The 21,854-nt window shown below is 54.1% G+C and overlaps 9 protein-coding genes across 9 annotated transcripts; 3 read left to right on the forward strand and 6 right to left on the reverse strand.

Annotated features, from left to right (window-relative positions):
* Positions 1 to 441: 441 nt before the first annotated feature.
* BJX67DRAFT_210743 (S-adenosyl-L-methionine-dependent methyltransferase) lies at positions 442 to 2,082 on the reverse strand. Its single transcript, XM_071025591.1, has 3 exons — positions 1,647 to 2,082; positions 1,546 to 1,594; positions 442 to 1,489 (listed from the first exon to the last, which is right to left on the reverse strand). Exons 1-3 carry the CDS (start codon positions 1,768 to 1,770, stop codon positions 595 to 597), a joined length of 1,068 nt encoding a protein of 355 aa, XP_070889911.1. The 5' UTR covers positions 1,771 to 2,082; the 3' UTR covers positions 442 to 594.
* Positions 2,083 to 2,877: 795 nt separating this feature from the next.
* Positions 2,878 to 4,500, reverse strand: BJX67DRAFT_369852 (L-lactate dehydrogenase (cytochrome); the record flags this gene model as incomplete). The annotated part of the gene is made up of 3 exons (XM_071030829.1): positions 2,878 to 3,957; positions 4,025 to 4,338; positions 4,392 to 4,500. 3 exons carry the CDS (start codon positions 4,498 to 4,500, stop codon positions 2,878 to 2,880), a joined length of 1,503 nt encoding a protein of 500 aa, XP_070889912.1.
* Positions 4,501 to 4,731: 231 nt separating this feature from the next.
* BJX67DRAFT_210929 (uncharacterized protein) lies at positions 4,732 to 7,386 on the reverse strand. Its single transcript, XM_071025593.1, has 7 exons — positions 6,964 to 7,386; positions 6,614 to 6,900; positions 6,153 to 6,543; positions 5,974 to 6,101; positions 5,880 to 5,922; positions 4,996 to 5,830; positions 4,732 to 4,930 (listed from the first exon to the last, which is right to left on the reverse strand). Exons 1-6 carry the CDS (start codon positions 7,131 to 7,133, stop codon positions 5,029 to 5,031), a joined length of 1,821 nt encoding a protein of 606 aa, XP_070889913.1. The 5' UTR covers positions 7,134 to 7,386; the 3' UTR covers positions 4,732 to 4,930; positions 4,996 to 5,028.
* On the reverse strand, positions 7,365 to 10,478 carry BJX67DRAFT_343117 (beta-glucosidase H). Its single transcript, XM_071028113.1, has 3 exons — positions 10,052 to 10,478; positions 7,978 to 9,994; positions 7,365 to 7,922 (listed from the first exon to the last, which is right to left on the reverse strand). The coding sequence occupies exons 1-3, from the start codon at positions 10,116 to 10,118 to the stop codon at positions 7,520 to 7,522; spliced, it is 2,487 nt and encodes an 828-aa protein (XP_070889914.1). The 5' UTR covers positions 10,119 to 10,478; the 3' UTR covers positions 7,365 to 7,519.
* A 246-nt stretch (positions 10,479 to 10,724) lies between these two features.
* Positions 10,725 to 11,632, reverse strand: BJX67DRAFT_377558 (uncharacterized protein; the record flags this gene model as incomplete). Its single annotated transcript, XM_071032136.1, has 2 exons — positions 10,725 to 11,414; positions 11,474 to 11,632. 2 exons carry the CDS (start codon positions 11,630 to 11,632, stop codon positions 10,725 to 10,727), a joined length of 849 nt encoding a protein of 282 aa, XP_070889915.1.
* A 911-nt stretch (positions 11,633 to 12,543) lies between these two features.
* BJX67DRAFT_377559 (beta-glucosidase) lies at positions 12,544 to 15,330 on the forward strand (the record flags this gene model as incomplete). The annotated part of the gene is made up of 4 exons (XM_071032137.1): positions 12,544 to 13,314; positions 13,367 to 13,618; positions 13,664 to 13,978; positions 14,056 to 15,330. The coding sequence occupies 4 exons, from the start codon at positions 12,544 to 12,546 to the stop codon at positions 15,328 to 15,330; spliced, it is 2,613 nt and encodes an 870-aa protein (XP_070889916.1).
* A 419-nt stretch (positions 15,331 to 15,749) lies between these two features.
* BJX67DRAFT_377560 (Saf4/Yju2 family protein) lies at positions 15,750 to 17,119 on the forward strand (the record flags this gene model as incomplete). The annotated part of the gene is made up of 3 exons (XM_071032138.1): positions 15,750 to 15,848; positions 15,916 to 15,929; positions 15,997 to 17,119. 3 exons carry the CDS (start codon positions 15,750 to 15,752, stop codon positions 17,117 to 17,119), a joined length of 1,236 nt encoding a protein of 411 aa, XP_070889917.1.
* Positions 17,120 to 17,227: 108 nt separating this feature from the next.
* On the reverse strand, positions 17,228 to 18,926 carry BJX67DRAFT_211097 (phosphotyrosyl phosphatase activator). The gene is made up of 3 exons (XM_071025594.1): positions 18,207 to 18,926; positions 17,794 to 18,145; positions 17,228 to 17,744 (listed from the first exon to the last, which is right to left on the reverse strand). Exons 1-3 carry the CDS (start codon positions 18,830 to 18,832, stop codon positions 17,337 to 17,339), a joined length of 1,386 nt encoding a protein of 461 aa, XP_070889918.1. The 5' UTR covers positions 18,833 to 18,926; the 3' UTR covers positions 17,228 to 17,336.
* A 33-nt stretch (positions 18,927 to 18,959) lies between these two features.
* On the forward strand, positions 18,960 to 21,778 carry BJX67DRAFT_211177 (uncharacterized protein). Its single transcript, XM_071025596.1, has 2 exons — positions 18,960 to 21,203; positions 21,260 to 21,778. Exons 1-2 carry the CDS (start codon positions 19,142 to 19,144, stop codon positions 21,436 to 21,438), a joined length of 2,241 nt encoding a protein of 746 aa, XP_070889919.1. The 5' UTR covers positions 18,960 to 19,141; the 3' UTR covers positions 21,439 to 21,778.
* The last annotated feature ends 76 nt before the right edge of the window (positions 21,779 to 21,854 follow it).

Raw genomic sequence — 21,854 nt, forward strand, 5'->3', positions numbered from 1 at the left:
CATGCCTGTACTCTGGTTACTTGGGCACGGACGCTATTCAACTGTGGGCAGAGGCCTTACCACTGTGGCAATAAAGTTGCGGGGCTTTTTCGCCGTGGTAGAAGATGGCTGCTGCTCCGGAGTCGGCGAGAGGAGGTCGTTGATGGGCAGGCCGACTGATGTGTTATGATTGCCAGTCGTATGGTCCGGCGGCGGAGAGCCACCACGAGATGTGGGCTCGTCGAGGGGGCGTTTGCTCATCGTGCATGGTTGAGGGGGTATGACCGAGTTACATGATTCATCGCAGCATTTTGCTCGGGCTTGAGCAAGATTCCGAGACAATCGCGATGACCAATGCGATGCTAGATGGGTTGAAGATGAGAAGTCGCGCTGATTGCCCCCAGTTCTTTGGATTTTTTTTTTTTTTGGTCACGGGATGGATCGGGATGCGACCGCCAACCAGCCGCCTGTGATTGCGAGACATACGAGAGTAGCTGATTTTCTCAGACGATGTTCAAGAAATCGCATGAATTATGAGGGTGGTATTGGGCTTTTCGGGTGTATCTATTCCAAAACTGCGGAGTGCAAAATGATTCCAAAATATATACCCAGCGCTCAGATCTTCCGGAGCTTCAAGAATACATATTTATTCCCCAACGACGTCCTCCAGAAGTCACTCTTCCGCAGACGCTGCTGCAGTTTCTCTGCCATCCTGGACCTTATCTCCTCCGCAGAGCTCGTTTCCGTGGAACTTGACGCACCGCGGAACAAGCGTGCCGTATCAACAACCGTGTTCCCGATGATCGCCGTAAATCCTCCGCTGATAGCCTTGCAATAAGCGTCCAACGCCTTTGCATCTGGTGTGCCAGACGGCGAATCCGCAAATGTCGACTGAAACTGCAGAAACGCCGGGTGTGTAACGTCTCTGTCGAAATGCTCCACGACCTCAAATTCCCCCTTCACCGCTTGCAATGCCTGGGAGATCTCCTCCGGCGTTCGGAAGTGAAAGGGCAGTCTGAATTTTGACGCAGCTTCCTTGGAGATGACCTTCTCTACAGCCAGGTCCGTTAGGCACTGGAATATGGATGGATAGGCACACTTGAGACTCAACTCCCCGTCCACCGGGAAGCTAAGGAGCAGAAGCCCGCCACTCCGCAGCTCACGATAGCGAGTGCGAAGGAAGTGCAGAATATCCGCCAACACCTCTGCAGAGATGTCGGCATCACTGGGTAGCAGGTTGCCGCCCGCCGGTTGGAGACGAGCAATCCAATGCAAACTCGCCGTGGAGAACCCAATATCGACAAAGTCATCCGGGACGACTTGTTGGTAGTAGCTCTGGGGCGCCATCAGCGGGTAGATCTTCCTGGGATTCTTTTTATCCGGCTCTCTTAGCAAACGGTCCATTGTGGCTGACAGGCTGTTGTAGTCGTTTGCTGGCGTGTCGTTGAACACGATAGTGATAGAAGCGTCTTCCGGGCACGACTCTATAGCTCTCCGGAGCATAAGAACCCTGCAGAATTAGCGGTCGGTCTGAGGAGCCTTCAGCTCATCTGATGGCTTGCTTACGAGTTCGATCCTTCTGAACACCCATAGTCGGCCAATGTGATCGATCCACCTAGAACCTCGGTCAGTGTTACTGATCCCAGACAGCAGGATGCGCTTCGAACCTTGACACTCATCTGGGGACACCAGTCCACCGCACTCCTCAGCAACGAGAGCCTGAAGGCTCGAATTCTGGTTATAATAGCCCCCTCCCACCATGGAGGTCCGCTCGTTGTTGCGGGCCACCATATCGCATACCTGTCGCCGGCTATAGCAATCGAAACACAGGAATAATTCTCGTCGTAGACCTAGAGACTGGAAGCAACAATACCCTCAAATATGCACGGAAAAAAAGAAAATCCACAACAGCCCAGGGGGATCATCTATCCCAAGAGATCACTCAGACAGATCATATGTGCAGACGACCTGGAGGGGCCGATCGACTATATAACAAAGCCGTTCTGTCCAACTTGACTCCTCCAATTCCAGCGCGAGCGTGTGGAGACACGGGAGGAGATGAACGGTGTGGGAAATGGAGTCGAACGAACGGGAGGGGGGGAGATTGACGCCGAACCACTGAACAAGACGACACTGACTAGTCTAGTCTCCTGCCAGAAACTGGCTTCGATTCAATGTGGGTATGGATGGAGCGAGGAAGAACCGGAGTGGTGTGGTGTGGTGCCACGAGCAACGAGGGCCATTGTCGAGAACGAACAACGGATGATTCCGTGAACGTCTACAGGGAAAGCGATCCCGGGCAGACAAGGATTCATCAAATTCAATTTGAATCACAATGGACGCTCAAAGGTCCGTGTGGATGGATTCTGAATGCTCAGATAAGCCACCGCTGCGCGGGGCTTCCGGATCGTGATACATGTGGAGCAAGAGAAGAGGCGAAGGGGGTGCGAAGGATTGCTCATGCTCCAATGCGTGGTCCGCCTGGCGACACAGACCCCTTCAACAACTTGTTTTGATGAAGTGTCACAGGAGTTTCCGTACTTCAGGACCGTTGAAACCCCCGCTCGAGGCTAGAACAATGGCGTTGTTGCAAGCGACCCAGGGATTCCTGCAGGATCGACGCAGGAGCCCAGTTGGTTGGGTCTGGTGCGGAACTTTGCAGAAGTGCTGTGCGTTGAACGAATCCTCGGAAGGATCCCAACGCTTTTCTGTGTCTTGTTGGAATTAGCCGGAATGTCAGGAAGAATTGATAGCCGGATCACTGGGCAAATATATATATATATATATATATAAAGGATGATATGTTGATTCTAGTTGGGGTATTATATACAAAGGTCTTGCCGTGCTATATATATCGGCTGTACAACACATCTGGGCAACAGTCTCCTCAAATCCGCGCTACAGCTTGGCCTTCTCGCTGAACCGAGGGGCCTGGAGGGGGTCGTAGGCGCCCAGACTCAGAGTGTCCGCTGGCACGGAAGCACTGTGGCCCCCCACCAGGCCGCGCACATCGACCAGGCTTGGGCTAAGGTCCTCAACCTTGGTCGCACCGATCAATCGCATGTTCATCTCGAGTTCGTCTTTTAGGAGCTGCATAGCCCGATTCACACCGGGCTGACCATACGCTGACATGGCGAACAGAAAAGGTCGGCCAATACCGACACCCTTGGCGCCGACGCACAAGGCCTTCAGAATATCGGTGGCGCGGCGAACACCACCATCGACGAAGATTTCAAGCCTGTTCTCCCAGCCACGCTGACGAAGAATTGGCATCACCTGCGCCAGGATCTCAATGCCCGACGGAGCAGTGTCAAGCTGGCGACCGCCGTGATTGGAGAGGACAACACCCTGGACACCCACCTCAGCAGCTCGGAGAACATCGTCTACGCACTGGACACCCTTCAGAACAATTGGCATCTTGGTGACAGACTGGAACCAGGGAATATCCTTCCAAGAGAGGGACGGGTCGATAAACGAAGAAATGGCTCGCGCCGCGCCCTGAGAGCGATCAACGGAGTCACCGTCCCGTGCCTGTACATTTGAGCCAACGTCGGAGAACTTCGACCGCATATCCTTTTCGCGGCGACCGAGCTGGGGGGCGTCCACAGTGATGAAAAGACCCTTGCAGCCGCGAGCCTCAGCGTGCTGAATGATTCGCTTCGTGATCGCACGGTCCTTGTTCACATATAGCTGCAGCCACTGCACCTGGTCGCCGCGGCGCGCATCAACAATCTCGTCAAACGAACACGAGGCAAGCGTGGGGATCATCTGGATGACATCATGGTCGTGTGCGGCGCGGGTGAGCACAACTTCACCCTCGGGATGCCCGAGCTTTCCAAGGGCGGTCGCAGTCACATAGAATGGGATCGAGCACTTTGTGCCGAGCATCGTCGTAGAAAAGTCCACATTCTCAACATCAACCAAAACCCGCGGTCGGAACCAGATCTTGTGGAAGGCGGAGTGGTTTTCACGCATAGTCTGTTGGGGGAAAGGAAAAGTAAGCCGTCACTCAAACCAAGGAACTCGATGCGGCTAGGGGACGTACAATCTCATCATCCGCGCCACTAGAGTAATAAGCCCAAGCGGTCTTCTTCATGACGCTCCTCGCGACGGTCTCGAAGTCCAACAAATTGTAGCATGCTGTCAGAGGAGGCATGCACTGAATGCGCTCCTGCCGGGCGCTCTCTTCGGGGTCATGGGCCTTCTCCTCTTGCTCAACCGTTGCCATATCGACTTCGCCTAGATGTTTCGAGGAATCAAGGTACTTATCGAGGGTATCGGGGGGGTGGATGGGGTCGAATTCCTCGGTCGCATCTTTGCCAGCGTACTTGAGGATGATCTTCTGCCCACCGGGATGTTCTAAACTGTCAGCATAATGACCATCAAATGACAATGGAATCCAAGGAGCACACCTGGTAGAAATTCCGTCACATCATACGCCTTCCCATGAACGATGACCCAGCAAGAGTCCTTGGAGTTGTGCTGGGCAACATCGGCGCCCTTTAACTTGGCGTTCGTCATTTTCTTGAGAAGAGAACGGATCTGAGAACAGGAAGGGAGGGGGGGGGAAGAGGGGAGAGGGGGAAGAACGAAGCGATGAGGATGGCGAATGCTTTAAAGCTGCGTTCAGAGGCCTCGGGAGAAAGCACAGCGAATCGGAGAGCCAGCGAGGGGCCTTCGTCAAAGCGTTGTCCGGGGAAAACTCTAAGGCGAAAAGGAGCGGGCGGCGGGCAACGGGGAACCAGTCGAAAAATCGCAGAATAACCGCACTTCGGAACCGCCTCTCTCGGCCGACTCCAGCAGACGATGTTATCTTGGTTTGCTCTGGTATGCCGAATTCTCTTTCCTCCCCCCCCCTCATATCCCAGGACAATCGATGGGTCAATAAAAAGAGAAGCCTCTCCGATGTGACACTGTGTCAAAATTCCTGGAGCGCTTGGGGATCTGAATGCTGTGGCAATGTCAATGATTTACTAAATGGGATATCAAATATGGGCCTAGTATCATAACTCGTACACTCGTTCTCGATTTTGTTCATTTGTTTCCGGTTCATGCAATCCCATGCATCAGCCATTCCAGTAGAATGCTCAGCTCTTTTATACCGCCTCCTTCCTCGCCCCAGATCTTCAGCCGCTCAATGACTACCCGGACACAAGCCGCCCAGCTCGCCGGGAGGCTGACATACTCAGCCGAAGGGATTTCATCCACCTTTGCTCGGAACGCAGCAACGAGGCAAAGCGCATGATTGAAGCGGACACGGCACGCTCCCCATGACCCTGGGTGACGGAAGAATGGGACTTCATTTTGGATTCGATATACGGCAAGCAGGAGTGCTTCTGTTGCTTTAGGTCCGTATAATGCAGCAAGTTCGCGATCTAGTGATGCGTGGATGCAGAGGTATAAATAGGCGCGGCAAAGAAGCTCTCGCACTTCAACATAGCGCTCACGCACAAGCTTTACCATCTCTGGCTCTCCTGGTGGCGGGGTTGACTCGAGGGGCATGTTAAAGCGGAGAGCCGAGGGTAGACATATTACCCATTGCTGGAGTTGGTCCTCGAGGTGGAGGAGTATCCCTGAAAGCTCCTTTATAGCGGGGATTTCAATGTCTGGTGAAAGAATGCAAACAACATTGCGAACGCGGTTGAGGAGTCTTCGCATGGAAATCTCCGCTAGGTAATAGTATGACGAGGTTGATTCTAAGGTCGGTGTGGGAGGGCTGTGAGCGTGAGCACTATGCTCAGGGCTACCTCCAAAAGAGGATTGTCGGACGGGGAAGGTTGGCAGCGAAAACGGAAAGTCAGAAAGGGAGAGGTCGGAAGGTGGCAACTCGTACAGCTCGTACCGTACTTCACTTTAGATATGTCAGAGCTCCGCCAGTTTGTCGTAGAAGGATGGTTTACCATTCAGATTTGAGACACGTCCAGTACAGCCGTTGCTCCAGGCCTACATCATGTTTAGAGCGCCACTCAAGATGCCAGGAGTGGGTATACTCACTCTCCTCCTGTGCAGAACGCTCCCCACCCCCACTCTTGTGCTTCAAGTTATATGCCTGCCACAGCATGGAGGCCGTGCGAAACATTTTCCACCCGGGGATAGGCTCGATATTGTACTGATACCAGATGCTAGCAGCCAGTTAGCTCAAAGTAACAAACCATAGTCCGCGGCCAACAAACCCAAACAAGCATAGACACTGAACTCCAAGGAGAGAATTATCGAGATACGCAGCTGATAGTCTCTTCTGCGCCATACAGAGATATCCGAGGGATTCTTTCATCCGGTGCTCGGGTACCGACAGCGTCACATAGGTCCTTGGGGCGCCATAGGTAGGTTCCGTACAGGGGATTTCCCTTGTCTCATCCTCAGGGTAGTTCCCCCAGATAGCTGCCAACGCAAAGACAAGCAGCAGGAGGCAAGAGGCGGCAGACCAATCGATCCCAACTTCCAGTAACCGTGCTATATAGGACTCCAGCTGCTCCTCATCGACGATGGGGTTCTTCGGCCAGATCTTGGTCATGAAAATTTCCCGCAGCTCGAATATTCGGCGGGGATCGAAACTAGGAATATCTATAAGAGCTTCGGGATTAACTATCCACTTTCATATCCCACGGGGAGCGATGGAGACGGGCAAACCAACCTGTCTGGAAGCGATCGGATTTCTCTTCAAAGGCGGCGGGTGGGAAAGTCGAGACCGGCCTCTCCTGTGGAAAGATAGGCCATCCTAGGATCATATCCGAGCCCGTAATGGGAGTTTTGAGCGCATCGTTGCGTGAAATCAACTCGGGGTCTTGGGCTGGCAAGCATCGGTTGAAGAGCTGCTGGTGCTGGGGAACGTGAGAAGGCGGACTCGCTCCCAGAGACTCCGCGAGCAACCGTTCCTGGCGCTCGACAGCATCGAGAATCTTGGATCCCCATGCTTCAAGACTAAAGACACAAACCGGGATTATCAGACCAGGCCAGAGTCCAAAAGATCAGAGGCAAACTGACATGGACAGCGGATCGGACTCGGGGTAAACGCAAGCCACCCCACGTTTCACACACTTCGCGCAGACGGGACGGGCGGAGTCACATCGTGTCTTGCTCAGCCGACACGCATCGCAGGCTGTCAAAACCCTCGTATGCTTTCGAGACTTCGGAAGTGCCGGACCAGTCTCCATCTGCAATCTGCAAAGGGCCGGGGCTCGGGAGGAGAGAAACAAAGGGACGGAGATCGCTGCGGGGAGAATCTCGCGTGGGGATCACCAAGACGGGCTTTCTTTTAGCCCCTGGCAAATGTCGCCAAGTCAGCCATTCCTCCAAAGCGATCCCGACAATATTATCCAGGACTACGGGGCTGGGGATGGGGCCGAAACGTGGAGAGAGCAGCAGCTGGGGGGCGACCTGACGAATGGGCCTCGACAAGCTGACAAAGAGGGAGGATTCCCTGGCCACCACACGAGCTTACGAAGGGCATTAACGACAAGGCTATTTTTCCTCCAATCACACTGAGTAACACTGAGGCCGTCGTTCTCTTTGGCACTGACGTCGCTACTGAGTCTTGATACTAAAGCCCTCGCCAATATCGCGTCTGGTCAACCTTGAGCCGTCCACGAGCAACGATATCCTCGCTTGACGTCCCAATCAGCACCTCATACGCCCCTGCCTCGCTTTTCCACATCTCCTCAATCTCGTCCCAGAAACTGGTCGCGTACTTGTCGAGCTTGATGCCCACTACCTTTTCCTCCCCTGGCTGCAGGAACACCTTCTCGAATCCCTGCAGCTCCTTTTGCGGGCGTGCTGTTGGGCTATTAGGAGCAGCCACGTACAACTGTAGCACTTGTGCGCCAGCCGCTTTGCCGGTATTTTTGACGTGTACTGTTGCTGTTGGGGGATTCTCCGGTGTGAATATGTCGGGAGAGACGGAGCTTTCAGGGGACACCGCGAACGTTGTATACGAGAGACCATGACTCCATCTCTGTCAGCAAAACATTTTACGAAAGGACTAGGGAACGTGGTACTCACCCGAAAGGGAACAGGACCTCACGGCCAGTCTTCTCGTAGAACCGGTATCCGACATAAATGTCTTCGCCGTACAGCACTCGCCCACCAACACTGGCATAATTGAGGTACGCTGGGTTGTGCTTCACGTCGATCGGCCACGACAGAGAGAGCTTACCGCTCGGATTTACGTCCCCAAACAGTACATCGGCGATCCCATGGCCTGTCTCATTGCCACCATACCATGCGTGTACGATTGATTTGGCGCGGTTCGCCCATGGCATCGTGACAGGAGTACCAGATTGATTGACCACGACCGTCTTGTCAGCAGCTACCCCCAACACCTGTGAAATCATTTCGTCGATACGGCCCGGGAGGTCCATATGTGGGCGATCGAATCCCTCTGACTCCCAATCCTGGTTCAATCCGGTGCAGATGATTACGTGGTCGGCGTCCGCCGCAGCCTTCACTGCATTATTGATCATCTCTTCGGAATCCATGCGGAGAGAGGCACCGAGGTTCGCAGCTCCGCCGCCGAAATTTACCATTCCGGTGGTCTTCATCGTGGTTGTGTTGGCCGAGCCGAACTCAATCCGAATCTTGTACGTCTGACCAGAGACTAGCGTTTTTGAACCAATCTCCTCAACTGTGCCTTTTCCAAAAAAGGCAGTCCCCTTCGTTTGGCTCGTAGTGTTGTCAATGATCAACTCGTCGTCTATGTACAGATTGGCAGTGCCAAAGACCGTCAGTCCGAAGTCCCAGACACCGGATGCATCAGGGGTGAAGTCGCCAATCAAGGTGGCCCAAAACAGTGCCCGGTTGAGACCAGCAAGCTTGTAGTCCATGAACTGAAATGCGGTGGTTGGCACGGGCTCTGTCCCCAGACGCTTGCGGTCTGGATTTGTCATTGGTTCATTGTAAAAATGGATAACCGCGTTGCTTAGCAGGCGATCAACGACTGGGAGCATGTTGTGGGCATATGCTCCAGTCTCATACACCAACTCTGCCTCCGGGAGGGCCTCTCGTACCGCATCATACAATGATACCGCATAATATGGCTTCAGGGATGCGCTACCACCACCCGAGATTGCCGGTGTTTTGACGTGGGATCCGATGAGCGCAACCTTCTTCGCAGTCTTTGGAAGGGGGAGAAGGCTTCCTTCGTTCTTCAGCAGCACAACGCTATTGGCAGCGAGTGTACGGTTAAGTGCGCGATCCTCCGGGTAGTCACGTCCCTTTTCAACCTCGGAAACCTTGGTACGACTCGCCTTCTGAACAAACTCGAGCACTTTGCGGGCCCGTGCATCCAAGGTGGACGATTTAATGAGTCGCGCCTGCATTGCAGATTCAATGTACTTGCCCCTGTATCTCGTCACTCCAGGCATCTCTAGGTCCAGCCCCGCATTCGTCGAGTCAATTGTTGTATACGTGCCATACCAGTCGCTCATAACAAGCGGATCCCACTCCCATTCCTTGCGAATCATGTCATAGATCTTGGGGTCCTCGACCACATGTTTCCCATTGATCTTGTTGTACGAGGTCATGAGGGCCCCGGGGTTTGTATCCCGCGCGACGATCTGAAACGGACGAAGGTAGATCTCGCGGAAGGCACGTGGCGTCACGATCACATCAACGGCACGGCGTTCATGTTCCTGGTCGTTGCCCACAAAATGTTTTATCGTAGAAATGATGCCCTTGCTCTCGCATCCTGCGATCATCGAGGCCGCCGCAACACCCGCCAGGAAGGGGTCTTCCGAGAACGACTCAAACCCGCGACCCCCCAGCGGCGACCGCTGCATGTTGACCGTCGGACCGAGCCAGCAATGCGCACCCTTGGCGATACATTCGTCCCCAATCAGCTCCCCCGCACGTCGCAGCAAATCCCTGTCCCAGATGGCGCCCAGCGCCGTTCCACAGGGAAGACAGGCCGCAGGAATGCCGGCAAAGAACTTTGTGCCTCTAATTCCATTAGGACCGTCCGTTACTCGCACCGAGGGCACATTGAACTCAGGAATGGGGTGGGTGTGCCAGAAGTCGATTCCTAGCCACAGTCAGCTTCAGACAGCAGCGGGGTGCGTAGAGAAACATGAGGAGAGACCTGAGAGGAGAGCAATCTTATCCTGGTCGCTAATGTTCGCCAGAACATGGTCTATATCGAACGTCATTCTGGCGCGCTCGAGGTAATTGTGTCGCTGTCATGCAGCAAGCAGGGCTTTGGCTCTGAGCAGGGCACTCATCTTAAGTAGGCGGATACATGATCCTTGCTATCTTTTCCTCTCCGAACGCGGGGGATTGACCACCCGCCCACTTCCCAGTCCCTCAATAGTTCATCGGGGGTGGACGGCAAAATCTTCGATTGGGTTGGAGCTGCGTCATGCGTCAGGCCGCGGAGGCTCCCCGATCACTTGGGACTTTCGAAGCTCGGATTTTTAGTGCGGGGCCGCCCCTCGATGTCCCAGAAGATGCTTGGGCTAACCAGAGAGGTTCCGGAGGGCTTCCGCGTGGCCTGAGACGGGCCACTGGTGGAAAGTTTTTTGGGGTTGCAGGGGTCGACTCGGGTTCTGATTGCCCGGAGTGCATCCCGAAGCCCTTAATTTAAGGTCACACTTCATAGCAAAAAGTCGCAAAAAACACGAATTCAATCCAAATGTTGCGAACTGTACTCTCGCCCTTCAGAGAAGGCTTGTCGCGTTATGAAGGTATCATGTCTCTTCAGTTTCCGGGGCTCATCCCCGCTATCTACAGCTGTATATACATCGGCATCACTTATCTCACAACTTCGCCTTGCCCGGTGCAAAATTCGATCCTGCCCCTTCACTAATACTCCCCACAATCTCATCCACACTCCTCAGGATCCACTCATTTCCCTCCTCACTCGCCAGCCACTTCGCGCCCTGCTCCCCTTCGCTGTCCTCCACCCACGTCCCATCCTCAAGCGCCTTCCTCAGGCCAAAAACATGTGACACAACCTGCGGCCCGACCCCGGTCTGCGCCCTCAAACAAGCAATGGCAACAATACTCGTCCCGAGACGCCCGATATTCGCACCGGTCGCTCTCCCCGCTGGATCCGATAGCAAAGCCCCATAATTTGCATTTAGAATATGAACGGGTAAATCCGGATGTGAATCTGCGAGCTTCTCGTATAGTTTCACCTCGAAGGGCCGGTAAATCGAGTCCCAGAGCGCCTTTCCGCGGGCAGAGATCTCAGAGATATTAGACTGGGTCGGGAGCCGGGTCGGTGTGCTTGAGAGGGCCGACGAGACCGAGTCGGGGAGGGACGCCTTGAATGCGTTCAGGCAGTTTATTGTCCGCGGGATACCGTTGAAACTTATGCATTTCAGGCCAATTTCACGCATAATTTCGGCGGTTTGGACTCGTTCTGCGGCGGATTGGGAGGATGTGACGTAGTCGAAGAGCGCGGCTAGAGAGGCGGGGGAGTTCATTGTCATGGTTGCGGCTGTCTATTCCGGCAGATAACGTATTAGTGCGGTGTTGTCGCAGAGTCGGAGAAGGCACGTACCGATAGAGCGAGCCATGATGGCTGTGAGACATTCTTCGCCCGTGCCGTTCGCTGGATCTTCGCGTAGATGGACTGGATGTTTCGAGGGGCGGGAACGGTGTTCGGGCGGGCGGCGGGAGCGTTGATGAGTGCCTTGAGGCTGGGAGATAGTTTGGACATCTTATAGAAGTTTGAGAGGCGGCGCGAGGGTCCGATTTGTGGTGAAGGTACGGGCAGCTTTACCATCGGCCTGGTGTTTGCTGGAGGAGATTAAGTAGCCGTGCCTCGGCTCCAGAAGTAGAGGCCGATGGAGTGGGCTCCGAGAGAGGAATAGCCTGGTTTCGACCAGGTTTCCATGGGAGGATTTAAGGTTGTTGTGAACATGCTTCATAATTATCGGAACTTATCTCCATCTCGATAATGATCGATGGAGTTAGACATCAAGGGAAGAATTCCTGACGGAGTGCTCCCCTCTGGTATTGCATGTGACGACCGAGCAACAGGAGGAGTTTTCTCCAGCCCGCCCCGGATCTCAGTCCGAACTGAGTCAGGAATCCTTTCCTTTCTTCATGCTTGCTCAAAAACTGGAGAAAGCTAGTCCAGGAAAGGGAAATTCCCCTGACCCCATCCCTCGTTTGGATGGATCATCCCTTGTCCTTTTTTTTTTTGACATTGGTCGACCGTCAAGCAGAGCCCAATCTTCAACGAGACAGGCCACTCTGACCTCCCCAACAGTCTCTCATCGCTTAGCGGTGTGATCGGCAATGACGTTAGTTGGACGCGAGGCCCGGCGCTTTCCAGATCAAGGAACGACAGTTCGCTTCCAAGGTTGTAGCGATGGGGTCTGGAGAATTTCCAGGAACGAGGGCATTTGGGCGGTCATGCCGTCCTGCAAGATGACCTTGGCACGCGACCCAGCATCGCACTGCCATCAGCTTCTTTAACCCCTCCTCGACCCAGGAGACTGCGTGGCTTGCCAAACATCGAAGACCGACACAAGTGTGCGACTGTCGACCGACTCTCTTCGCACAACAGAGAGAGACCCTGTGTAGGTACCCGTGCGAGCTTTCGTCCTCACTATACCGACGGGCATGGCTCCTCGCTGGCTCTCTCTTGCCCTCCTGGCCGTAGCGGCACCATCTACTCTGGGCTCGCCGACGGGAGGCCGTCTGGACACGCGCGACGACTCCGGCAATGAGGCCTTCTCTCCGCCTTACTACCCTGCTCCGCACGGTGGCTGGCTCTCGAATTGGGCAGAGGCATACGAGAAGGCGCACCACCTTGTTAGCAACCTGACCCTGGCCGAGAAAGTCAATCTCACAACTGGAACTGGGATTTTTATGGGGCCCTGCGCCGGCCAGACTGGAAGTGTTCCTCGATTCGGAATCCCGAATATCTGCCTCCACGATTCTCCACTGGGGGTACGGAACACCGATCATAACACTGCATTTCCGGCGGGAATCACCGTTGGTGCCACCTTCGACAAGGAACTCATGTATGAGCGGGGAGTCGGGCTCGGCGAAGAGGCGCGCGGGAAAGGAGTCAACGTTTTGCTAGGCCCGTCTGTCGGACCGATGGGACGGAAGCCGAGAGGGGGTCGCAACTGGGAGGGATTTGGATTCGATCCGGTCTTGCAGGGGATTGGAGCTGCTCAGACGATTAAGGGGATGCAGAGCACAGGCGCCATCGCTAGCATCAAGCATTTCGTAGGGAATGAACAGGAGATGCATCGGATGAGTAGTGTTGTTACACAGGGCTACTCATCCAATATTAATGATCGGACCCTCCACGAGTTCTACCTGTGGCCTTTTGCTGAAGGCGTCAGGGCTGAAGTAGGGTCGGTCATGATGGCATACAATGATGTGAGTTCGATCCACTATTTCTACTTGTCTCAGGGCTAAACTTCTGTCTTAGGTGAATAGATCTGCCTGCAGTCAGAACAGCAAGCTCATCAATGGGATCCTCAAAGATGAGCTCGGCTTCCAAGGTTTTGTCTTGACTGACTGGCTAGCCCACATCGGCGGCGTCTCATCCGCCTTGGCGGGCTTGGATATGAGCATGCCTGGGGACGGAGCCATCCCACTCTTTGGAGATAGTTATTGGGGCCCTGAATTGTCCCGCTCCGTTCTCAATGGAACCGTTCCAGTTGATCGTCTGAATGATATGGTACGTTGTCGTAGCAATTTGACTGGACGACACTAACATGTTCAGGTCACTCGCATTTTGGCGGCGTGGTTCAAAATGGGCCAGGACCAGGACTACCCACTTCCCAACTTCTCCAGCAACACGGACGATGAGGAAGGACCTCTCTATCCGGGTGCACTTATTTCGCCTAGCGGGGTTGTCAACCAATATGTGAACGTCCAGGCCGATCACAATGTCACAGCGAGAGCCGTCGCTCGTGATGCGATTACACTGCTGAAGAACGAAGGGGATCTGCTGCCATTGAGACGTAATGACTCCTTGAAGATATTTGGCACCGATGCCGGACCAGATCCGCAAGGACTCAACTCTTGCGCTGATAAGGTAGGTTTCTCCCTGAACACCACTGTGGCGTGTTTTTGTTCGTTATCCGTATCTCTAACTCTCGACATCTCAACTAGGGCTGCAACCGGGGCGTCTTGACTATGGGTTGGGGAAGCGGTACATCAAAACTTCCGTATCTCATCACCCCGCAGGATGCGATTGCAAATATTTCATCCAAGGCCGAATTCCACATAACTGATAGCTTCCCCTCTTCTGTTGAAGCAGGCTCTGAGGACATCGCAATCGTCTTCATCAACTCCGACTCTGGCGAGAATTACATTACAGTCGATGGCAATCCGGGGGACAGGACGGTTTCCGGACTACACGCCTGGCACAACGGGGACGAGCTCGTTAAAGCTGCGGCCGAGAAGTTCTCTCAAGTCGTTGTTGTCATCCACACCGTTGGCCCTATCATCCTCGAAGAATGGATCGACCTCGACCCGGTCAAAGCAGTCCTCATCGCCCATCTCCCAGGCCAAGAAGCAGGTAACTCTTTAACAGACGTCCTATTTGGCGCGTACAGCCCCAGCGGCCATCTACCCTACACGATTCCCTACCAGGAGTCAAACTACCCTGAAAGCGTCGACCTCATCCAACAACCTTTTGGCCAAATCCAAGACGATTACACAGAGGGTCTGTACATCGACTACCGCCACTTCCTGAAGGAAGACATCAGACCACGCTACCCCTTCGGCCACGGCCTCTCCTATACAACCTTTGAATACTCTGAACCTGCTCTCTCCGTAATCACCCCACTAGACACGGAATACCCGCCTTCCCGCCCCGACAAGGGTTCCACACCCACATACCCAGATACAATCCCGCCCGCATCCGAAGCCGCCTGGCCAAAGAACTTCGACCGAATCTGGCGCTACATCTATCCCTACCTCGACAACCCCGAATCCGCCACCGCGGTCGCGAATTCCTCAGAGACATACCCCTACCCAGACGGATACACCACAGACCCGCAACCCGCACCGCGTGCCGGCGGAGCGGAAGGCGGGAACACCGCGCTCTGGGACGTCGCCTTTTCCGTCCAAATCACAGTCACGAATACCGGCCGACGGCCTGGCCGGGCTGTCCCACAGCTCTATGTTGAGCTCCCTGATAGTCTGGGGCTTGATACGCCGAGCCGGCAGCTGAGGCAGTTTGAGAAGACGAAGACGCTGAAGCCTGGGGAGAGCGAGGTCGTGACGCTTGATATCACGCGGAAGGATGTGAGTGTTTGGGATGTTGTGGTGCAGGATTGGAAGGCTCCTGTTGCTGGGGAGGGGGTGAAGATTTATGTTGGAGAGAGTGTGCTTGATTCGCGTGTTGAGTGTGAGGTTGGTGGGGGGTGCTCTACGCTGTAGGATGCCCTTCTATCTGTGGCATTGTTATATCATTTCTTGTATGTTCTCTATTAATATCTTATTTGTTTGTCTTAATAATATATAATACTCTAATATCATGATCATACCGGACGTTTTGCCTTGACATGAAATGTGCATTGGGTCTGTGGAACGAAAAAAAAAAATACAATAGCTAGATAAAAAAAGGAGAACTAAGGGCATCTTAAAGGACTGCCAGTGTTTAAATGCAGTTCATCCTTCTTTACCTTGCCAACTGCCCGTGACTGGCGACCTTCGCTTCCTACGTTTTACGCACATAAAATCTGCTTAGTAATACAGCATAACTTAATTATCCAGCGTCACTTGCTCAAGAACCAGAGCGGCGACTCACTATCAAGATTTCCGACTTCCCCTCGTCAGGCGAACGTACATAGCGTGTCATGATCTGGCTACCCCCTGAGCGGGCGCAAGACTCTCAACTGATTACCTGGGTACACCCACAGCACGACCTGCATCCGCAACCAAAATGCAAGGCTTTAGTGAGTCCATCCGACCGCATTCCGTCGGAACCGGGCCTGGATACGCTAACATGATCATCACCTTTAGATATGGGACGGTTCGTGAATATCTATATTCCTCATATCCCCTTCGCCGCGCACCACATAGCTAATCTTACCCTTACGACAGCTACGTCCCCCCCGACCTCGAGGGCACAACAACAGGCAACAAACTAGCCGGAAAGCACCCGTTGGGCGCACGCGCGCGCCACCTCCACACGAAGGGCGCCATAATCGTGCGATTTGAGATGCCCTTCGCGACATGGTGCACGAACTGTCAGCCGGAGACGATAATCGGGCAGGGGGTGCGGTTCAACGCGGAGAAGAAGAAAGTGGGGAACTATTACTCGACTCCCATATATAGTTTCCGGTTCAAGCATTCGGCTTGTGGCGGGTGGATTGAGATCCAAACTGATCCGAGGAATACGGCGTATGTTGTCGTTGAGGGGGGAAGGAGGAGGGATTTTGGTGTTGATGAGGAGGGGAGGGCGGTTGGGGAGATTGCGGTTAAGGTTCCAGGTGGTGCTGGTGAAGGTGGGGCGGATGATCCGTTTGCGAAGGTTGAGGGGAAGGTTGAGGATAAGAAGGTTGTTGATGAGGCGCGGAGTAGGATACTGGAGTTGCAGCGGAGGCAGGATCGGGATTGGGATGACCCGTATGAGGTTTCGAGGCGGCTGAGGAGGGGGTTCAGGGCTGAGCGGAAGGTGTTGGAGAAGAAAGAGGAGGGGAGAGAGGCGTTGAGGGAGAAGATGAGTTTGGGGATTGATATTGTTGATGAGACCGAGGAGGATCGGCTTAGGGCTTCTATGGTGGAGTTCGACGGGGAGAGCGGGGGGCTGAGGGGTACGGCGCGGGACGTGCGGACGAGGCCGTTGTTTGAGAAGGCGACTCTGTCTTCATCGTCGTTAAAGCGTTCTGGGAGTGGTGTGGATAAGAAAACCTTGAAGTCGAGGAGTGGGAAGCGGAGAGCGGCGGACTTGGTCGCGGAGAGGAAGGCGCTGTTTCGCAGTGAGTTGACTGGGAATACGCGCGCCGTGGTTGATCCGTTTCTTAACGATGCGAGTGGCTGGGAGCCAGGGGTCAAGAAGCGGAAGGCCTTGGGCAAGATAGAGGGGAGGAAGGGGAGCAACTCTGTCCCTGATGGTGGTTCACAAACTGGTTCCGGTGAGGCTCTGCAGGAAGCCACGGAGAATGGGGAGAAAGGCCCAGGCGTATCCGTTGCCCTCGTTGCATATGGGTCGGATTCGGAGTGACGATATTGTATATGCCTGTCTTTTTGCAAGGCGTTCGGGAGTTTTGGAGATGATACCCAGGCGAAACTGCCCTTTTATATCATTGCTTACTTCGACCCCACTCACATAACTTGAATCTGGTCATTATTATTCATGATACAAGGTCGTGACTCAATACAGGAATAAAAGGGGTACGCCACAAGCGTTGCATACGCTCATGCGATTACAGTATGCTATATCACTTTGCCCATGGAGCCTCCGTTGGAATCTGTCCTCCGGAGGTAGAATCGCCAGTGGGAGCCGGGCCGCGTGGTTGGGCACTGGCCCAAGGAGCCCGAGTCGGACCCATTGGGCTCGGGGGAAGTCTTGAGGCGTCTGGGAGTGTCGATGTGATGCCTTGCGGAAGGTTCACGGGCGAAGCTGGAGCTTTTGCGCTTGCCCACGGGGCTCGAATCCCAGGACCAGCAGGCTGCGCCGCGGATGGGACGGTCCCGTCCGGCCTACGGGTTGTCGCGGCGGTATGCACAATGCCTGTGGGGGTAACGGCATTAGGATCACGATCCCAGCTAAAGAGTGATCCGAACGGGAAGTGTTGTACGACCGGAAATTTGGACAGGACCTCGGCATTGTACATTTTGATCATGCCCTGCCTACTGTTAGTCACAGAATCGCGAAACTAGCGTTTGGGAGAGTACTTTATTGATCTTTGCCCAACCGGCCTGAATACCAGATATATCGTAGAGCATCGGACTATGCTCCCAGAATGGCCCTCTCTTCACATCGTAGATGAAACCAACGGCGGAAAAGTATAGGTTTTCGCCTCTTTCCCTTTCCACTACGCTGGCCTTGGCGACTCCTCCTGGAGCTGGCGCATCAGGCAGGGAACCTTCTTCAGGCACAGGGTCTGAGTCTGATAAAGCGGGCGCTAATTGCGCGGCGCCAAAGATGTAAGGGAGGAAAGAGTGGTCATCTAAGCCCCAGACACCATGCGAACCAGCAGGCTCCAGTGTATACCGCTTGATGATAGTCCGCACTAGTTCCAAATATCTGATTTATTGTTAGTCCATGCAGAAGAATAAAGAAGGGATAGCTGGAGTGAACCACGCACGGTTGAACCACTCCCAACACAATCGCCCTCTCCTCCACTCCAGTGCTATTCTCGGGAAACCCATGCAGCTTCCAAATCCCGGCGAGAAAAGCCAGAAAGCTCAGCTCATGCCCCGTGCCGTAGTCCAACCTCTGAGGGCTCCCCCAGCTCCCCAGGAAGTATGCCAACAGCTCTACCTCTGCCGTCGGCCCGCCCGGGTCGGAGGATGGAGTCTGGAGGATGTCCGCCGATAAACACTCCTCCAGAAGACTCGAGGCCCGACTCTCCACTATTTGGTGCCACTTTCTGAAACTGATATTTCCAAATCTCCGCGGTCCCGTATCAGGGGGAGCCTCGTCGAGTATCGCCTCGAGCTTTGAGAGCAGTTCTTGGAGTTGGCGCACAGGAGCGGAGTATCCGACGGCCTCGCTATTCAACGGCCACGTTTGGACCCGTCCATCGGGGAGTTTCGTTGGAAATAGCGAACGGTTTAGCTGCAGGAGGAAGGTCATAATATCGACGTAGGCTTTGGACGACAGGAATTCGTTCACATCGGGCCCTTCGTTGATCCGCTTGCTGGGCTGGATGAAATTGTGCCGCGCGGAGGGGTTGAGTTTCTGGAGAACACGGACGCGAGTACCCTCCATTGTGTCTGAAAAGTGTTATCTAGATCGGTAGTCAAACAGGAGTATAGCGGAAAATGGGAATAAAAAAGTTAGAGAATCGTGGTGGAGATGTTCCTGGCCACACGTTGGAGGAGGCCTTCACGAAGCTCTCATCCATGACGCCATCAGCTCACCTGTGCGGCTGCTTTGTTTCTCAACCCCCCTATGGCCTCCCATCAAGCCACCAAACAGCCCGCCAAAGCTCACAAAGGATACCAATGGTCTTTGTTTGAGTTTTGATACCCTAATAATGCTACCCAGGCCGCGTTTGGACGATTTATTTCGACCAAGATGCCGCCAACGCGCTCCGCAACCTCACGGAGGACGCGCAATTCGACCACGAAAGCCCTCGACTTTGTCAACAGTGTGATGGATCCGAAGGGCTCAACCACGGAGGTCCGTCAAACGCAAAGCAGTCGTCCCGTTCGCCAGCTACGAAATATGTCCAGAGCTCCGCGGAGGGATATATGGGAGATTCCAAATTCCCCTGAACGCACACGAAGGCCGAATCGCGAGTCGTCGCCCCTCGCTACCGCACCCCTAACCCCACGGCATTCTACGCGTCTACAGAATCGGTTACGTGTGCAGAACAGCCCGGTTGTTGCTGGAAAGCAGGCGCAAGCTACGGGCGTCGGTCACCAAAGGACTGATGTGAAGGAAGAAGACTCGTATCACGAAGAGAGTGGCAACAGCTCCGTTGAGAAAGACAAGGAATCTACCGACCACGAGCTTGAGGATGCCGAGTTGATTGGGAATTTCAATCTGTTTTCAGATGATGCCGGTGTCTCTCAGTCCCCAAGTATCAGGTTTCCGTCGCCCTCAGCGTTTTTGAACCAGGACCTTGAACGGATAGGGCAGTTCGAGGCGATTCTCAGTAAAACCGGAACTCCGGAGCGCGTGACCCAAGTCAGAGCTGGCGAGAAACATGGGGATGGACGCCGCTCGACAAGCTCTAGGTCCACGCCGAATGCTGCGGCGGCACGCCCTTCAGTCGTGATCCACAACAGTCCGAACAAGGTTCTCGAAACCCCCATCCCGAGCGAAAGGCCGGCTCCCCGCCATTTACGCCGGCGCGCTGAAGACAATGATGGAGTCGTGGACATGGGTAGTGATGGCTCGAGCCCGAGCAATGGGCACGAGAATGCAGCCGCCGAAGATATGGGCTCCGTATATGAAACTCCAGATCAGACAGATCAGACATCTTCAAGTGCTAGCTCAGTGTCGACAGAATCTAGCTTATCTGAGCGTCGAGAATCCTCCTTACCGGCTACGCCGTCTGGAAAATTGCGGCCACCCCCGAATTCTCGTGTCCTTCGATCCGGTGCATCGGCTTCAGTACACACCGGCAGCCACAAACCGGTCCCTGGGCGAGCCTCAGAATCCCCGGGTTCTGACTTCAGATGGTCGACTTCCCCAGGACAGCTTCTTGATAGATCAACTAATTCGCGGCGAGCCGTCAAAGCTTTGGCCCTCTCATCACACGAATCGCGACCGAGGTCCTCGGCCGGCCACACAGAGCACTCGGGTTCCAAGGACGCTCCAGGAAATCAGACAGGCAGAACACCATTTCGGCGTCCGGCCGCATCTTCGAACAAGGAGCCCACGGAGCGGGAAATTGATTATCCCCGTTGCAAAGAGGCGATGAACTTCGGAGAACAACAATCCAATTGGAAACATTTGATCAAGGACGGTCGAAAAATGGGCCGCCGTACGCATCCAACCATACCCAAGCACTTCCAAGACATAGTTGGTTTGATAACCCACCTGCAACAGTGGTATGAGAACCTGCACAATCATTCAGGAATCTCTCGGGATTTATACTCGGAAGAGGCCCGCAAAAACGAGAAACTGCTGGACAGTATTTCACGAGAGGGGAACCTGTTACTGGACGAGGTTTACTACAAAGCCGTTCAGCGCAAAGAGACTTCCCGAGACAAGGCCCGTAGATTGTTCCAGGAATTTGAAGCCTCGGTCCTGCCAGCGATGATACGGCTGGTTTTTACCGCTTTCGATGCGTACCATATTGAACCGAAGCTCTTCCCTGATACCTACAACCACCTGCACCGTATCCTGTCATTACTATTACGGTTCTGTAACCGGATGAGGAGCTTGATACAGGAGCAATATGTACGATGCGCTACACGCAGCAAAGATCTACTCGCGCCGTTAGAGAGGCTTATAGAGGCATCCGAGTCAGATGCCCTAAGGAACGTCGCATCAGACTTGGGCGACCGAGAGAGCGCTGCTTCCGTGCCAAGCGATGATGATGAGGACCTAGCCCTGCGCACAACTCAAAAACCCTTCACGGATGCGGAGGGGTTGGCTCTCCTCGATGGACTGCAGCAGCATCATGGTATGACCTTTGCTCCAACCTATGACCACTGACGGCCAAGCTAACTGATACTCGAGGCACCGAAAGATACGTTCGGATTCTGAGGGACTTTGATAAACTCGAAGGACGGACAATAAGGGAACTCCGCGACAAAGCGCAAGAGGCGTACGATCGTTTTGTGCCACTCATTCAAGACCAGCTGGAGACACCAGAAGGGCGGGAGGAATGGCGCTGGCTGCTGAGTGTGCGGGAGTAGACGTCCTACCAAGCCTCCCAACATTCCTAGAGAGTGTAATGTTTGGTTCATATACTCAATACCTTTCTCGATATCACCAAGAAAGCAGATCACTGGGACGGGCGTATCTTGATGCAAGCCAGACATCCTGCGATCACCCAAATCAATGTTTCTTTGATTTTGTATCCTTCCACTCGTGAAAGAGGTGAACCATGGATCGGAGTGTTTTGGAACCACACAACCACACATCAGGCAAAGAATACCCCTGACGCGTTATTTACTCTTCTTCGACGGGTCAACTTCCCCTTGATAATTGATACTCACTGCTTCTTCTCTGCCCGAGTCCTTGAGAGACTGGTAGGTCATTGCCCGAACGGGACTAGCGCCAGGTGACCTGTTGCTTCCCCCTCTTTTTCCCTCCTTTCGCTCGTTGCGGT

The sequence above is a fragment of the Aspergillus lucknowensis genome (genome assembly GCF_044049455.1).
Source record: "Aspergillus lucknowensis strain CBS 449.75 chromosome Unknown BJX67scaffold_4, whole genome shotgun sequence".
Lineage (NCBI taxonomy): Eukaryota > Fungi > Ascomycota > Eurotiomycetes > Eurotiales > Aspergillaceae > Aspergillus > Aspergillus lucknowensis.

Excerpts from the sequence above, each read along its gene's own strand:
- BJX67DRAFT_210743 (XM_071025591.1), bottom strand. The coding sequence starts at position 1,770 with ATGGTGGCCCGCAACAACGAGCGGACCTCCATGGTGGGAGGGGGCTAT. Across the intron at positions 1,595-1,646 it reads GTCCCCAGATGAGTGTCAAG|GTGGATCGATCACATTGGCC; the intron begins GTTCGAAGCGCA and ends CCGAGGTTCTAG. Across the intron at positions 1,490-1,545 it reads TGTTCAGAAGGATCGAACTC|GGTTCTTATGCTCCGGAGAG; the intron begins GTAAGCAAGCCA and ends CTAATTCTGCAG.
- BJX67DRAFT_210929 (XM_071025593.1), bottom strand. The coding sequence starts at position 7,133 with ATGGAGACTGGTCCGGCACTTCCGAAGTCTCGAAAGCATACGAGGGTT. Across the intron at positions 5,923-5,973 it reads GCGTTCTGCACAGGAGGAGA|GCCTGGAGCAACGGCTGTAC; the intron begins GTGAGTATACCC and ends AACATGATGTAG. Across the intron at positions 5,831-5,879 it reads ACGTGTCTCAAATCTGAATG|TGAAGTACGGTACGAGCTGT; the intron begins GTAAACCATCCT and ends ACATATCTAAAG.
- BJX67DRAFT_343117 (XM_071028113.1), bottom strand. The coding sequence starts at position 10,118 with ATGACGTTCGATATAGACCATGTTCTGGCGAACATTAGCGACCAGGAT. Across the intron at positions 9,995-10,051 it reads TAAGATTGCTCTCCTCTCAG|GAATCGACTTCTGGCACACC; the intron begins GTCTCTCCTCAT and ends GACTGTGGCTAG. Across the intron at positions 7,923-7,977 it reads GAGGTCCTGTTCCCTTTCGG|TCATGGTCTCTCGTATACAA; the intron begins GTGAGTACCACG and ends ACAGAGATGGAG.
- BJX67DRAFT_211097 (XM_071025594.1), bottom strand. The coding sequence starts at position 18,832 with ATGGAGGGTACTCGCGTCCGTGTTCTCCAGAAACTCAACCCCTCCGCG. Across the intron at positions 18,146-18,206 it reads GTGTTGGGAGTGGTTCAACC|ATATTTGGAACTAGTGCGGA; the intron begins GTGCGTGGTTCA and ends ACAATAAATCAG. Across the intron at positions 17,745-17,793 it reads GTTGGGCAAAGATCAATAAA|GGCATGATCAAAATGTACAA; the intron begins GTACTCTCCCAA and ends AACAGTAGGCAG.
- BJX67DRAFT_211177 (XM_071025596.1), top strand. The coding sequence starts at position 19,142 with ATGCCGCCAACGCGCTCCGCAACCTCACGGAGGACGCGCAATTCGACC. Across the intron at positions 21,204-21,259 it reads TGGACTGCAGCAGCATCATG|GCACCGAAAGATACGTTCGG; the intron begins GTATGACCTTTG and ends CTGATACTCGAG.